At 50.8% G+C, this 15521-nt stretch overlaps 1 protein-coding gene across 1 annotated transcript; it reads right to left on the bottom strand.

Moving 5' to 3' along the window:
- Nucleotides 1-1999: 1999 nt before the first annotated feature.
- On the bottom strand, nucleotides 2000-15237 carry TMEM270 (transmembrane protein 270; the record flags this gene model as incomplete). The annotated part of the gene is made up of 4 exons (XM_082856846.1): nucleotides 2000-2296; nucleotides 2439-2858; nucleotides 9918-10154; nucleotides 15163-15237. The coding sequence occupies 4 exons, from the start codon at nucleotides 15235-15237 to the stop codon at nucleotides 2000-2002; spliced, it is 1029 nt and encodes a 342-aa protein (XP_082712972.1).
- Nucleotides 15238-15521: the final 284 nt, after the last annotated feature.

The following is a 15521-nucleotide window of genomic DNA, read 5'->3' as shown; positions in this document are numbered from 1 at the left end:
TGTTCAGGGTCTGGAGGTGTAAGCTTCATACAGCCAGATCTCAGCTCACGTTAAGAGCCCAACGGAGCTGCACAGGCCGGCCGCTCCTGTCCAGCTGGCGACCAACTAACTCCCAGCTGGGGTGTCCAGGATATTGGGGTCCCCTGAACGCTGGCTGTCTCATCGGGGATCACCAGGTCACCGACCTTGCACAGACATGGAAACTGAGGCCCGGAGGGGAGGCCTAACGATACGTATGGTGTGACTGGATCCCTATCAGTACAATCTATAGGCGCATTGAGTGCATGCACGCAGGTTTGCGTCTATATTGTGACTGGAGAGATAGTCCACACACAGCTGACCCTGTTTCTCAGAAGTTTAGAACCAGAGAAAAGGAAAGAGTTTTACCTTAACATCTCCGTACTTCAGGTAATTAAAACAACAACAATATTTTTTTAGTAGAAGGAAAAAATACCCCCCCTCCCCTTCACCCCCCATGACCCTCCACCCCCATCCACTGCCAAGGGCTGCACGAGTCTCATCACTGGTCCGCAGCTCCATCCCGGATCTTGTCCTCTCTCCCAGGTGGCACAGGTACTTGCCCCCTCCCTCCATTCTTGGCCTTTGAGGCCCCTCTCCACCTGCTCGCTGCCTCCCACCTCCCCCGCCCCCCACCCCACCTCCAGGCCACAGCGCTGTCAAGGACCATCTTGGTCCCTGGCAGCTCAAAGGCCATTCAGCTCCACAGGCCTGCTCTGGGGCCTCCTTCCCATCCCCCCCGTCCCCACCTTCAGCAGTGGGCCAATGTCACACACTTCTGCCCTCAGCTTTCTCTGCGTGCTGTGTGTGGGTTCTGGAATCCCAGTTGTGCTGACCCCTTCACCAGGACCTTGCAGGGCCTTCCCCAGCAGGTGCTCTGCCTGGTCGGCCAGCTGGGAGCCCTTCAGAGTCTCCCCACGGGGGCAGGCCAGGCCTGCCCCCTCGGACTCAGGAGAAGGGCCTGGAAGTTCACCCCACACCCACCCTGGGCCATCTGCAGGTTTACGTGAGAGGCAGGGCAGGAATCCAGCCCTAACTTCCCTGGGAACCAGAGTGGAGAAGGAGGAAGCAGGGCAGAGCTCTCTAGAATGTCCTCCCACACTCACACCGCTGTCAGGCTTGGGAATGAGGAAGCGGTGATCGCTGACTCCCAAGAAACCGTCCCTCCCCTCCTCTCACAGAATCACTCACCTAAGAGCGCCGTCAGGGGGATCTGACCCACTGCAGCCTGAGCTTGCATTGGCTAGTCAGCACCCCTTCAGTGGCACCTGAGCAGCTAGGGCTGAGTGCTGAGACACCGGGTGTTTCCCCCTCCCTGGAGGAGCTGGACCTGCGGATGGATTTGTGGATGAGTGGGTGGATGGATGCGTAGGTGTGTGTGGGGGTGGATGGATGGACGGATGGTTGGATGGATGGGTGGGAAAATGAGTGGCCAAGTATGTGAGTGGATGCATGGGCTAGTTTCAGACTGGCCCAGGAGTAACTACTCCTCAAAGGAATTTTCTAAATCTCTGAAATGTGAGGCCCTGGCACCCCCCAGAGGCCAGAGTCTCTAACTACCCATCATCCCTAAAGCCTTGAGCACCAAGTCTTTGAGAAGCAGGGACATGGACCTCGATGAAGTTAGGGGTTCTAGGAAATGAAGAAAGCTTGGGTCCAGTGCTGGCCCTTCCCCTGACTTACTCTGGGACCTTGGGAAGGTTCAACCTTCTGAGGCTCCGTTTTCTCATCTGGATACCTGTGCTGGTAAGTGGTTTAAACAAAATTATGCGTGGAAAGTGTCTGCAAGGGTTACCTGGCACATATCAGGGGCTCACCGGAGGTAACTTCCTTCCCAGAGGCGGCCCTAGGACACGCATGCACCCACACACACGCCCGAGCGCACACGCACACGCATACACACACCCCAGCCCAGTACGGAAGAGGGACAGAGAGTGAGACCCGAGGCCGGATCAGACAGGAGAGGCAGATGGGCACACGTTTATTCCACAGGAGCTCCAGGCTCTGGCAGGACTGGCCCAGCCTCGGGGGGCAGGGGCTCAGGGAGTGGGGACTCACACAAGAGCCCCAAGGCCTTCTGGGGCTCAGCCTCCTGGACCTGGGCCAGCTGGGCTGTGTGCTCAAAGGCAGCCTGCAGCAGGTGGGAGGCGAGGCAGGTGGTCCAGGTGACAAAGTAGGCCAGGTGCCAGGAGGTGAGTGCCGCCATGCTCTCCACACCGCAGTGCAGACGCTTCAGCAGTGCCGGTGTCCCCAGCACTACGCGGTTCTCCAGCAGAGCCTGGGAGGGGCAGGTGGATGGGCAGGTGACGGCCAGGAGCTCACACGCTGTACTACCTGCTGCCAGCCTCCGCCCCCGCCCAGCCCAGGCCCAGTGCCCCAGGCCTGCCCTCCCCAGCCTGTCCCACACCCACCCCACCCACCTTCCTGGGCAGCCGGCCTAGGCTGCAGCAGTGGGCTTTCTGGCACAGTCTCCAGGTCGGCAGTAGAAGCAGCCCGGCAGCCAGCATCAGGCCGTGCAGATATGACAAGAGCAGGTCTGTCCAGGTGGCCGCAGAGAGGCCCAGCTGCTCCCAGGCACCCAGCCGCTTCAGGGCCAGGCCCGAGGCCCGGGCACAGCCCAGCACGCCTGCCCACACCAGCCTGGGCGCCCGACGCACCAGCCACACAGGGACTTCTATCAGTGTCAGCCCAGCCTGTAGAACCCGGCCCACGGGGCAGGCTGAGATCTTGGCGGGTGGGTGGGACCCCTGGGCCTCCTGGGTCAGCCCTGACAGCCAGCGGTTAAAGAGGGTGGTCTTGAGGGGCAGGAAATTGCAGAGGTGGGCCCGGTTCTGGGCCAGCTGCAGGAGGAGGAGACAATCACCACCCGTTGCCACTCACCTGCGGCAGGAGCCCTCCCTGTCCCAAGTTTTATTGTGGGGGTGGGGATGCCAGGCCGCCCTGGGCCGTGCCCTCCCCCCTCAATCCCCACCCCCCAAGAACGATCTTTATTTGTCACTTGGAAGGACTCCATTCTCAGGAGGGAGCTTTAGAGGTGTTTCATATTATATTTGATTTTCTTTCCTTTGGGTTGTTTTTGTTTGTTTTGTGTTTTGCATTTTGTTTTTGTAGTACTAGGCGGCTTGCGGGATCTTAGTTCCCTGACCAGGGATCGAACCCAGGCTGATGGCAGTGAAAGCGCTGAGTCCTAACAACTGGACCACCGAGGAATTCCCTTTCCTTTGGGTTTAAATGGTTATTTACAAACCTCCAGACTGAAGGAGGTTGATTTAGTATCATCATCATCATTATATAAGGAATGACGATTGCCCTCAGCCCTCTAATCCTGCAGGATTTGAACCCAGGGCATTTCCTTCTCCCGAGCACCTGGGATTCCTTCTTATCAGTTGCCTCTTGGTGTCATGAGGGCAGCTGGGGACAAAGGCAGTGCCATTAGGGGTAGACAGTTGTGAGGCACAGGGACAGTGACAGAATGAATGACTGACCTACTGTGAGGGGTAAGGAGAGGGAACACAAGATGTCCAGATTCCTGTCCTGGGTGACAAGGTAGATGTGATGTCTCCCATCCACTGGGAGAAAGAGTGGGCCTGGATGGGGAAAGAGGCTGGAAATGAGACTCACTGGAGTCCTGGAGCTGAACAGCCCCTCATCAGAGCCCTAAAGCCTCTAGCCCCAAAGCATCGCCAACCCACCAATCCGGACCCCACATGCTCCGGTCCAGAGGACCACCTGGGGCCCTAGGGGACAGTGGTGTGGAAGGCAGTCACCGGGGGTTGGCTGTGTGCCCCACTGTGGGCGGGATCAGCAGAGCCAAGGGGGTGGAGCAATGCTGAGAAAGGAAGGAGGTCCAGGGGTCCAGCTAGGAGGGGAATCAAGATGGAAACAGGAGCTGCACCTCCACCCCTCAGCTCGTGAGGTAGAAACCAGGAAGGAGAGAAACCTGTTATATCCCACATGATCCTATAAGATAGGCTACAGGAGAGGAAACAGAGGCTCAAAGCGGTGGAGCAATTTGCCCCAAGTCACACAGCTAAAGAGAAGAGCAGCTGAGATTCCAATCCAGCCATGTCTGTCTCTCTCCTGCCCTGTGTAATCTCCCCTTTCTCTGCCACAGGAGACCCTTTTCTGATAACTCAGCCCACTGAGGAGTTGTGATTTGGAGACGTGACCCCAATGGTCAGCATTTGCATGCTTGAAAAAGACAGATGGGACGGGCAAAACTTAACCCACAGGAGTGACCCTCTATAGAGAAAATTCTAGCACTGTGGCTTGTGGGTGGGGCTTCTGAGAACTGTCGGATTACTCCGGGAGGGAGGCAGCCACCTTGTTTCACCTGCGGAGTCCAGCAGCTCTGAGGTGGTCCTCACCCCCTGCCCCCCAAACCCCACTTACCAGTGCGGAGAGTCCCCAAAGGCTGGATCTGACCGGAGGGACGGACTCCATGTCTGTCCCTCCTACCCCCCCTCCAGGTGGGAGAGGCAGGGTGACCTCACAGATACTGCAGGGTGGGGGCCAATTTACCATGGGGACCCAGCTGCCGCAAAAGGCTCTCCTTTACCTGCCTCCCATCCCATTGCTGAACGGAAACTGGGGTATTTGTCTTCCACATTCTGTCGACTTCCTAATTGGAGACTGCTCCTGGGGACATCAACTCCACGAACCTCCCGTCCACCCAGCATGGGCGGCCAAGGCAGCGTATGGGCGCTGTGCCTTCCCACGTCCTTCCAAATCCCGAAGGAGCAAACGCCTGGGATACAGAAATCTTCACCCCCAGGGCCTCAGGTGACAAAATGTTTGGAGGCAGATGGAAGCCTCAGCCACCCAAATCTGAAATCTCCTACCTAACCCCCCCCCCCATCCATCCTTCTTGCATTTTGCTAAAGGTTGGTCCCCAGTCACAGAAGCAGAGAAGTGCGGCTGTGACCTTTATTCTACGATGTTAGTGATGTGTCAGTGGGTTCTGAGATTCAGTTAGAGGAGGGCAGGAGAGAGAAAATGTGCCCACAAAAGGTCTCAGAGGATCCTGGAGAGAGGCATTCTCAGAGGGAAAAGGGGCACTTGGCTGAGTGAAACCCCTCAGGGCCACAGGCTGCCTGGAGCATCTCAGAGAGGTTTCTGGAGCCATGGATCAGGGTCAAAGGCTTAGAAATCTGGGAGAATCCAGAACCTTGATCACAGCGTTTCCTGCATTGTTTTCCTGTCTGGGTCCCAGCAGATGCCCCAAGATGCTGCAAGATGAGGCTCTCACACCTTTTAGAAATTTTTTAAAGACGCCCTCTGGTGGCAGGATCCTGTGAGTGCAGGGCACCGTGAGCAGAGGGCCCCTCTGCCCTGGCACACAGCGCGATTTCAGTCTCACTACCCTCCTCGGCCAGGACCCTTGTGCAGGATACGACCTGCCCAGCTGTACATGGCAACCTGCCATAATGAGTCCCTGGAAGGTCAAAGACAACCTTTGCCCAGGGCAAGTCCTGTTCACCCATTTGTTTCCTCCCCACGGGGCAACAGCAGAGGCCCAGAGGGTAAAGTGTGCAAAGTCCCTCCACTCTGTCCTCTGCCCTTGCCCCTCCCCTACCCACCCTCTATGTCTCCAACGCTATGTCCCTGAGGGGTCGCTGAGGCTTCAGAAAGGCCACCTTGAGCTAAGTTTTGAAGGATGGGTAGGAGTTTTCCAGAGAAGAAAGTATGAAGGATGGTCCGGGCAGAGGGGACAGAATGATTCCAACAATTCAGTATTACTAGAGCATAAAGTAGGAGGTGGGAGGAGCACGAGGTAGATGGTGAGTTCGGCAAGGACCACATGGGTCATAGAATATTCTATCAAATGATAGGAGCCATGGAAAAACCAAAGCAGCAAGGCACTGGACATCAATGGGGGCTTTACAACAGTCCCTCCAGCTGCATGAGGAGGCTAGACTAGGGCAGAGAAGGGCTCTTGGGGGGAAAGGGGGAGATCTTATAGGAACCCACAACAACAACCTCTCCAGGCACGAGATGATGGCAGCCAGGACGGGGGCTGAAGTGGCCAGATGCCAGAAACGTGTGGAAGGTGGAACTGACAGAGTTAGAAGCTGTCAAGAATGGTGAAAGGTCCAAGATGGTACCCTACTTGCAAGCTACCAGTCGGCCTGCTGGGGTTTCTTGGATGCTGGTAGAAGGCACAAGACTCATGGGTCAGAGAGGATGGACAATGTATTACAGCACTAGCAGTAAACTGGAGTATAACTATTTTGCTTTGGCTCTTTGAGTCCCAAATCCCACAGGGTGACATGAAAAGGGGCAGATGGTACCTGTACACTGAGTGGGTGAATCACAGAAGAGAAACCCTGAGCTTAGGGAACCCCAATCTTTTCTGATGGGCAATAAGCAAGCCTGCCCTTTGCTCCTGAGAGAGACATTACTTTTATCATGCTGGACCATGCCTGTGCTTTGAGAAGAAGTTACATATTCCAAGCCATGCTGGAAAAGATCGCCCAGAACAAAAAGCAACCGATTCCTCTGCAGAAACACAGGAGATCTGTGGGGAATTGTTTCCCAGCAGAAGTTTGAGGAAAGAGAGCTAAAGCGAGGCAGGGGTCAGGGGGTCCTCCTCAGAAGGCTTGGGCAAAGGGTAGATGGAGGTACTGCCCACTAAGGTGGGGGTTGGAGGAGGAGCGGGTTTTGGGAAGAGCCTGATTGCTGGGAGTCAGATGATGGGGGCTGAAACTAGCATTTGCAATTTGTTTTCCATCCTGTCTCTCCTCCCCTCTTTGGCTTGCCCCCAACCATGACCCCTGTTAAAAAGAAACAACAGGCCCCAAATGGAGTCACTTGTGCTAAGCCCCTCCAGGCCTTAATATTTAACCTAATTGTGATTTCAGCCCCCAGGAGTGGAATTTTAAGCCAATCCATCTGGAATTTCCTGGTCAGCACTAATGAGGTAATCTGCCTAAGACCCCCTGCCTTCCTCTAGGGGAAGGTGACCTGGCTCGAAATAATCCACCTTCTTAATTTCCTTTTCCCGCCCTCCTTCTGCCTATGAAAGCCTTCCGTTTTGTATAGCTCCTCAGAGCACTTTTCTACTTGTTAGATGGGATGCTGACTGTTCATGAATTATTGAATAAAGCCAATTAGATCTTCAAATGTACTCAGTTGAATTTTGGCTTTTAACAGATTTGGTGGCAGTGGTGGGATCCAAAGTGAACTTCTGATGGCTTTTGGGGACAATGAGAAAGACAAGTGTGGTACCCGGACACCCCTTTTTGAGTTCACTGTCTTTCTCAGCATTTCTGAAGCCAGGGGAAGTTCCTCATGACTGTGAGCTCTGCTCTCTTTGCGTCAAGCTCCTGGTCTAATTGGCTTTCCAGTTAGTTCCCCATTTGTTTGGAATCTTTCCCCAAATTCCACATTGGGAGCTGCCATGGCTACAGTAGTTCCCCCATTTGTCTGGAATCAGGCTGCCGTCTTCATTTGCTGAGGTCTGCTGGTTCAATGCTTTCCCCCAGTCCAAAGTTCCCCAGGAATTGTTGGTAGTTACCAGCTGGAGTTGGACTGGGTCCAATTTGAGCTGGACTGGGTCCAGTAAAGACTATTGCTAACAGGAATCTCAGAAGCCAAAAAGTTGCAAAACTTGGTGGGTGCTCTGCAAACACTGGAGACATCCAAATCAAATTGGCTAGGAAGAGAAGTAGCTAACATCAAAGTAGACTGTTTCCACTCAGGACACTGGATCAAGATCTTATACTTTAACTAAACATGAAACTCTCTCTTCTCCCCCTCCTTTACCCTGCCGTTGGCCTGGAAAGATAATGTCGTCACCCATATCTCCCAGGCCATTGCTAGGGGCTGTAAGCTCTGGAATTTAGAACAATTTTTTATTTCAGGCTAGAAGATTCTCACCCCATATGCACTAAAAACCTGAATGACCCCTGGCTTAGGAGTAAATCCAATGGGAGTATGATCAGAAACCTCTCCTTAACTCTTGAAACATTGCCGATTCCGTTGCTAAGACACTAGCTACCCAGCAAAGATCCTTAGACTCTCTGGCCAAAGTTGTTCTTTACAACAGGATTATCTTTTAGCTGAGCTGTTCTGTGGCCAACACCACCTGCTGTACCTAGAATGAACACTTCTGGGGAAGCTGAAACTCAATTACATAAGATCACTGAGCAAACGACTTGGCTTAAAAAGGTGACTCCTTCAATGGAGTCTTTCTTTGATTAATTTGATTTTGATTGGTTTGGGTCTTGGAGACCCATGGCTCCCAAGTGCACTCTTAACATTGGGAATTATCCCGCTTATAGTTATAATAATATCCCTGGTGCATTTCATTCTCTCTAAAGCTTTAAATGCATATTTACAGCTGCTAATCACCAAGCAAATCTCCCTAAGACTGGACCTCAAAAAAGGAACAAAGAGAATGATTGACTAAAAAATTGTGAGTCTGGAGTTGTGCAACCTGTGAATACTACACAGATTCAGCAACAAAGCAGCATCACCAAAAACTGAGAACTACAGAGCAGTAGGTGAGTGGTACTAATGCTTAAAATTTTGATCACATCTCTCAGTTAGGTTGAGAGTTTGATCAAAGGGGGGGGGGAGTTGTTAGAAAGAAACTACAGGCCCAAAATGGAGTCACTTGTGCTAAGCCCCACCAAGACTTAATGCCTAACCTAATTGCAATTTCAGCCTCTCTCAGGAGCGGTGTTTTAAACCAATTAGTCTGGAATTACCTGGTCAACACCAGTGAGGTAATCTGCCTAAGACCCTCTGCCTTCCCCTAAGGGAAGATGACCCTGCCTAAATTAATCCACTGTCTTTACTTTCTTGCCCCACCCTCCTTCTGCCTGTAAAAGCCTTCCATTTTGTACAGCTCCTCAGAGCACCTATCTACTTGCTAGGTGGGATGCTACCCTACTCACGAATTTTTGAATAAGGCCAATTAGATCTTCAATTTTCTTAGTTGACTTTTGGTTTTTTAACACTTGGCATCACCATACCCAGAATTCCACTGTCACTAAGGCTGAGGTGATCATCCTTTACATCATCTTGACCAAACTCCCTGGACCATGTGGTCCAGGCAGGAGCTGGAGATCTCATTCTGCCCCACTGCCCCCAGGGCTGCACCTCAAGGTACCTCTCAAGCTCCTTTAGGATGCCAGGCCCGGGCCTCAGTCTCAGCTCCAATCAACTGTCCCCCACCCTCACCAGGGCCCTCATCTTGGTCCCCAAGCTAGATTATAGCAAGGCTTCTCTGAGGCTCTCAGACCACAGGAGGGAGGAACACAGAGGGCTGGAAATCTAGTAACAGAGGTCAGAGATCGCCCCTGGAGTGTAAAACCAACACAGGACCTCCTCCTAACCTAGCTCAGGGAAGGGCAGTCCCAGCCATGCCGTCCCACGGGCCAGAAACCCCAGAGTCAGAGTCACCCCATCACCTTCCCTCCTAATCTTCATATCAAGCCACCTCTGAAGGCCGGGACCATGAATCTTGTTCACTACTGTGCCCTATGTCTAGAACAGCGCCGGGTGCATAGCAGGAACTCCATAAATATTTGTTGAATTAATAAATGAATGAATGAGTAATGGCCTCGGAGATCCCCACCTGCCAGGCTGGAATGAAAGCAGCAGGAGCTGCTGCAGAAGGAGCCCCCCCGCTTGGATCCTTCAGTAGGGATCCCTCCACTCCTTTCTCTTTCCTACTCATCACTTAGGTTCAAGGCTATCCATGTACTATTGTGCTATGTGGTGTCGGGTAATACCTCCACTCCCTAATGGGATGGACCTGGTGGGATAACCGAATTATCAGTGGCCGCTGCCTTGCCTAACGCCAGGGGACGCCATTCCCCAGTCCCTGCCCGTCTCCGCGGAGATTTTCCTCCCCGGCCCAGGACCGAGGCCGAGAGAGGCAGGAAGCCCGCCTTCGACTTCTCGCAGTCCCAGGAGCTCTCAGGTGCGCTCCCTGCAGGTGCAGGACGGCGGCGCGACCGCACGGGGGCAGCAAACACCAGGGGCGCGGGGGCCCGCCGATCCCGAGCGTGCTGCGCAAATTGATGCAAAGTTTTCCGTCGCTGATTTTGTCCCTTCTCAGCCTGCGACAACAACCTTGCGTCATTCCGAGGAGCTCGCCCGGTGCAGGTCCCGTCCTGCCTGGGTTGCTGGAGGCGAAACCACCGAGAAATGTTCAGGACATCCTCCTTTCTTTCTCGTTCCAATATTAAAACTTCACTTTATTTCAAATCTTCATTTTTATTCCCAAAAGGACGCAAAAATGATAAAATATGCCTTCAAACTTATTGGAATTTGTCTTTTTTTTTTTCTTTCTAAAGATGGCTTGATTGAAACCACTTAAATGCAAAAAAAAAAAAAAATCATTACAAACGGATGAAAGCTCGAGCACTTATCCTGATTTAAGGAAAAAGGTTTCGGAGTCACAGACTTGGAATTGAACTGACCTCTGCCGCTTAATCACAAGTCTATGCTCCCGCCCCAAATTTCTTTATCTGTAAAACTGGGATATAGTTTATATATAGAATCTGCCAGGTGAGGTCATGGGGAGGAGTCGATGAAATAGTGGCTGTAAAGTGCTTTGTGCAGTACCTGACCGCACACCAGTGCTTGGGGGTTGGTGGGTGAGTGAAGTCAGCGTCAGCAGATGAGAAGGAACGCAAGAATTTTTTAAAAACAAAATAAGCTACAAATTGGACAAAATTGCTTTCAAATATGTGCAAATTTCTAAAAAGAAATCACCCCCAGGGGCACGCATTTTGTTAATTCATAAACCAATATGTGGAAATATTCATTGCAACCAAACCACTTTCAAGCAATTCACCTGGAGCCCAAGACTAGACCGTGAAATTCCAAAAAAAGTCCCGACCATAGAGAAAAGGGTCATTGTTGCCTTAAAAGTAATTCAAAAAAGATTTTTTACACAAAAATGAATGAAAATGCTTTAAAAAGTGTTCTTTAAAAGGATACAAAGTTGCCAAACCATCCCATTGTTCAAAAACATTCACCCCCCCCCCAAAAAAAAGTTTGGATAAATGGGAAAAAACACGTCACCACCTGCAACAGATTGCAAAGTCACACCTGCATGCTACAAAAATCAACGTGTGAAAAACAACCATGGCAAATAATTTTCACCAATTCATTTACTGATCAGTTTGTTCAAAACCAATGTGTTTCATGCGTTTGTTTTCTGCCAGCTCACTTATACCTCCCTCTGGGATCTTCCACACACCCACACCCACACCCATCCTCAACTACTCCTCTTCCTGCTTGTTCCTTGTGTCCTAAAGAAAATGTTCCTCCACCCATCAAAGGACATTTAGGGTGTTTCCATATCTTGGCTTCTGTGAATAATGCTGCAGTGAACATGGGAGTGCCAATATCTCTTCAAGATACTGATTTCAATTCCTTTGAATATATACCCAGAAGTGGGCTTGCTGGATCCTAAGGTAGTTCTATTTGTAATTTTTTGAGGAACTTCCACTCTGTTTTCCATAATGGCTGTACTAATTTACATTCCCACACGTGAGATGTAACAACATGGATGGAGCTGGAGGACATTAGGCTCAGTGGAATAAGCAAAACACAGAAAGAGAAATACCGCATGACCTCAGTTATATGTGGAATCTAAAAAAAAGTTGAACTCTTAGAAACAGAAAGTAGTATGGTGGTGGTCAGAGGCTCAGGAAGTTGGGTGATAGTGATCAAAGGGTACAAAGTTTCAGTTATACAGGATGAATAAGGTATAAAGATCTAATGTACAGCATGGTGATGACAGCTGACAGTGCTGCACTGTATACTTGAAATATGCTAAGAGGATAGGTTTTATTAAATCTTCTCAACACACACACACAAACACACACACGGTAACTATGTAGAGGTGACAGAAATGTTGTTTAACTGGTTTTTGGCGATCATTTCACAATGTATATGTGTATCAAAACATCAGGTTGTACACATTAAATGTATACAACATGGGGAGTTCCCTGGTGGTCTAGTGGTTAGGATTTAGCGCTTTCACTGCCGTGGCTGGGGTTCAATCCCTGGTCGGGGAACTGAGATACCCCAAGCCGCAAGGTACAGCCCAAAAAAATGTATACAATTTTTATTAAAAGAAAAAAATGTTCCTCAATGCCCCTTCACTTGACCATTTAAAGGATATTGTTGAAAGAAGTCATGCAGTCACCAGCCACTGGCCATACAGCTTCAGCCCCTGCCTCCCCACTTCCATGGCCACTGCCCTGGCCCAAGTCACTGGTAAACTCCTTGTTGCTGAATCTGGTGTAGAGACAGCAGGAGCAAAGCCAAAAGGTAGTGACAGCCTGGAAGAAATGTATGCACCCCATGAAACAGTCCAAGGACCAGTAGCCAGAATACATGGAATATCTAAGGAACACCTACAAATCAGTAAGATAAAATCAAATGACGCGGTAGAACGCATAGATAAAGGCACTTCACAGAAGAGAAAAACCAGAGAGCCAATGAACGTAGGAAAAGATGTTCAACTTCGTTAGTAAGCGAGGGAAATGCAAATTAAAACCACAATTAGATACTATCTCATACTCATTTGAAAAAACAAAAAAAGTCTGACACTTCACCGTGCGTGGATGAGTTCATGGTCGACCAGAGCATCAGACACTGCCCATGCCCTGACCCAGCACATCTTACCGTGGGTGGCTCTCAGACTTGGTTTTCAGACTTTGAGAGCCACCCACAGTAAGGAGTGTGCTGTACAAAGCTGCCCACTACTCAGACATGTGAAACTGAAACACGAAGTTAACAAAACAGTAATTACCCTTATTACATGCAACGTGTGCATTTATTCTCTATCTATTCTATTTCACAACTGATTGAATTGTTTTCACTACCTCCTAATGGGTTGCAAACCCCAGTCTGAAAAGCACTCCTTCCAGAAGCATCCACCTGTGAATGAAAAAACATGTGCAAGACTGCGTGTGGTAGCATTTTTCCATCAATTGGGAAATAAATAAACTGGGTGTATCTGTCTCAGGAATGACTAAGCAGTGATTAAAATGAATGCAATCTGTGTGTATCAATGTGGACAGATCTCAAAAACAGGGTGTTACGTGAAAAGGGAAAGTTACAGAGACATAGCTGTGGAATGATAGCATTTGTATAATTTTTTCAAGCCCATTAAGCCATATTATATGTTGTTCTGAACACATATACAGTGAAAATCTTTCTTAAAATACAAGACCTAGAAGGTCCCTGCCCATTTGTGTTGGTAGCTGGTTCCCTGGAGCAGCAGATGGAGGAGGGAGAAAGTCAGAGAGAATGTCAGCTTCATCTGTCATGCTTTGTCCTTTTTTCTACTTTCAAAGATTAAGAAGCCATAATGGCAAAATTCTAATATTTGTTCATTCTAAATGGTGGATACCTCAAGGTTGAGAACAAGTCAGTCAAGCAAAGATCTGAAAGAAGTGATCCAGGCCATTAGAAAACAGCAGTGCAAAGGCCCTGAGGTCACCGTGGCATGTTCCAGGATCAGCAGAGGCCAGGAGGCCAGAGCAAGGAGGAGAGAGGTTAAGGATGAGGTTGGTAAGGAATTGGATTTTAGGTTTTAAGCAGGAGGGTAAACCCACCAAACTTATACTGTAAAGACATCATTCTGGCTGGGCATGTTTTATTAACAACTAAAATTGAGTGATAAACAAACACTAAGGTTATTGTACTAATCTCTTTTTTTGGGTGTGTTTGAAATTTCCCATAAGAAGTTTAAAAAAACAATAATATGATCCCTGGCTGCTGTGAGGGAAACGGACTGGGTGTGGGGACAATGGGGGGAGGCAGGGAGGCCAGTTTGGGGGCCACCACAGGGGTCTGGGTGAGAGGGGAAGGTGAGCGGAACCAGAGTGTCAGGGGTGGAGTGGAGCAGCCATGGGATTTGCCCGTGGACAGAACGAGGGATGGGAGAAAATTAGCTCGGGCTGAGCCTCCGGATGCCTAGTGGTTCAGAGGACCGTGGAGACGAGAAGGGGTTTGGGAGTGGCCTCCGAGGGGAGATGTCAGGCGAACAAGTCCAGAGTTCAGGGAAGAATCAGGGCTGGTCACCCATTTGGGAATCACTGGCATATAAATAGCATTTAAAACCTCGGGACTGGATGAGATCACCTGGGAAGTGGGCGTTGATGGAGAAGAAAGAGGACCCAGGATTGAGCCCGGGGGCCCGCCTTTGGGTACAGGTGGAGGAGAGGAAAGGAGAAGGAGGCGGCAAAGGAGATCAGAATGAGCAGCTCCTGGGGCAGGAGGAAGCTCAGCAGAAGGGGAGTTGCTCTCCCCTCATCCCTCAAAACGCCACAGCCTTAACCCCAGGGCAGCCCCTGACACTGCTCAGGGCTCCAGCTCTTGCCTAAATGATTGCAACAGGCTCTGCCCTTGCAGTCCACCGGGTCCACTCTCACCATCTTTGTAAAATGCAGATCTGATGCTGTAACTCCCCGTAGCTCATTCAGGGTAAGAAACCAAGTCCACAGCCTGGTGACCACACTCCCTGTGGCCTGGGTCCTGCCCAAGGCAGCAGCTACACCTGCAGACGCTCCCACCCCTCTGCACACGTCTGCATACACCCAAGGAGCAGGTGCTGCAGCTTGTACCAACAGCCATTCGCCTCTCCCTCCTTCCTGGAGACCATGCTCACCTCCCACACCTGAGCCTGGAAGTACCAGACCTCGCTTTCCCAGCCTCTGGGACTTCCGGGAAAATATCCTCCATCCCCGAAGGAAAAGAGAGAGACCAGGAGACAAGGCCAACCCTAGTGTGCCTTGGGGCTTTGTCTGTGAGGACACATGATTGCCTGAGCTGCTGTCACCATCTTCTGACCAGAAGGGGCCAACAGAGCAAACGTACAGCATGGCAAACCAGAGAATAGAGTTTGGGTCCTTAGTGAAATCGGTAGGCTCAGACTTGGTTCTGGTGACCGCCGGACTTCCTGTAAGAGGAAACAGCAACCCCTACTGTTAACACCGCCTCGGGTGGCTTTGGGTTTCTGACAATTGCATTCAGAAACATCCCAACTGACCCCCATATACTCACACATGCGCACACCCCACCTCGCACGCCTGATGCCCTGAAAGTCGTGCCTCCCACCAGAACTCATGCCCGTTGGCGTTGCCAGGTCTTGCCCCGTCACGCCCTCACCGTTGTCCACTCCTTCTGGCCACAGGATGACTCTGCCCTCTCCTCCACCACCGGCAACCCTTGGCCTTTGTACATCTGAGATCCGACAATAGCTTTGAAACATGAATAGCTGCTATGACTGGGGCAGGAGATAGATGGGGCCCCAGGCTGAGCAGCTAGAGTCTGTCCAAAATAGCAAGAGAGGAGAGCTGGGTTCCGCCCAGATAAAAGACAGAGACCACATACTTCTCATTCTCGAGGTCAAGGAGACCTTCCCGACTACACGTGCACAGAAAGGCTCCTCAGAGGTCGAAAGGGAGGGGGCGTCACCTCATAATAGGTGATGTCAACCTACCCATAAGCCTCTCCGCTGGAATCCA

This window comes from Leucopleurus acutus (genome assembly GCF_964270905.1).
Source record: "Leucopleurus acutus genome assembly, chromosome: 16".
NCBI classification, from domain to species: Eukaryota; Metazoa; Chordata; class Mammalia; order Artiodactyla; family Delphinidae; genus Leucopleurus; species Leucopleurus acutus.
Note: the sequence above shows the minus strand (reverse complement) of the source record. Positions and strands in the feature narration are given on the sequence as shown.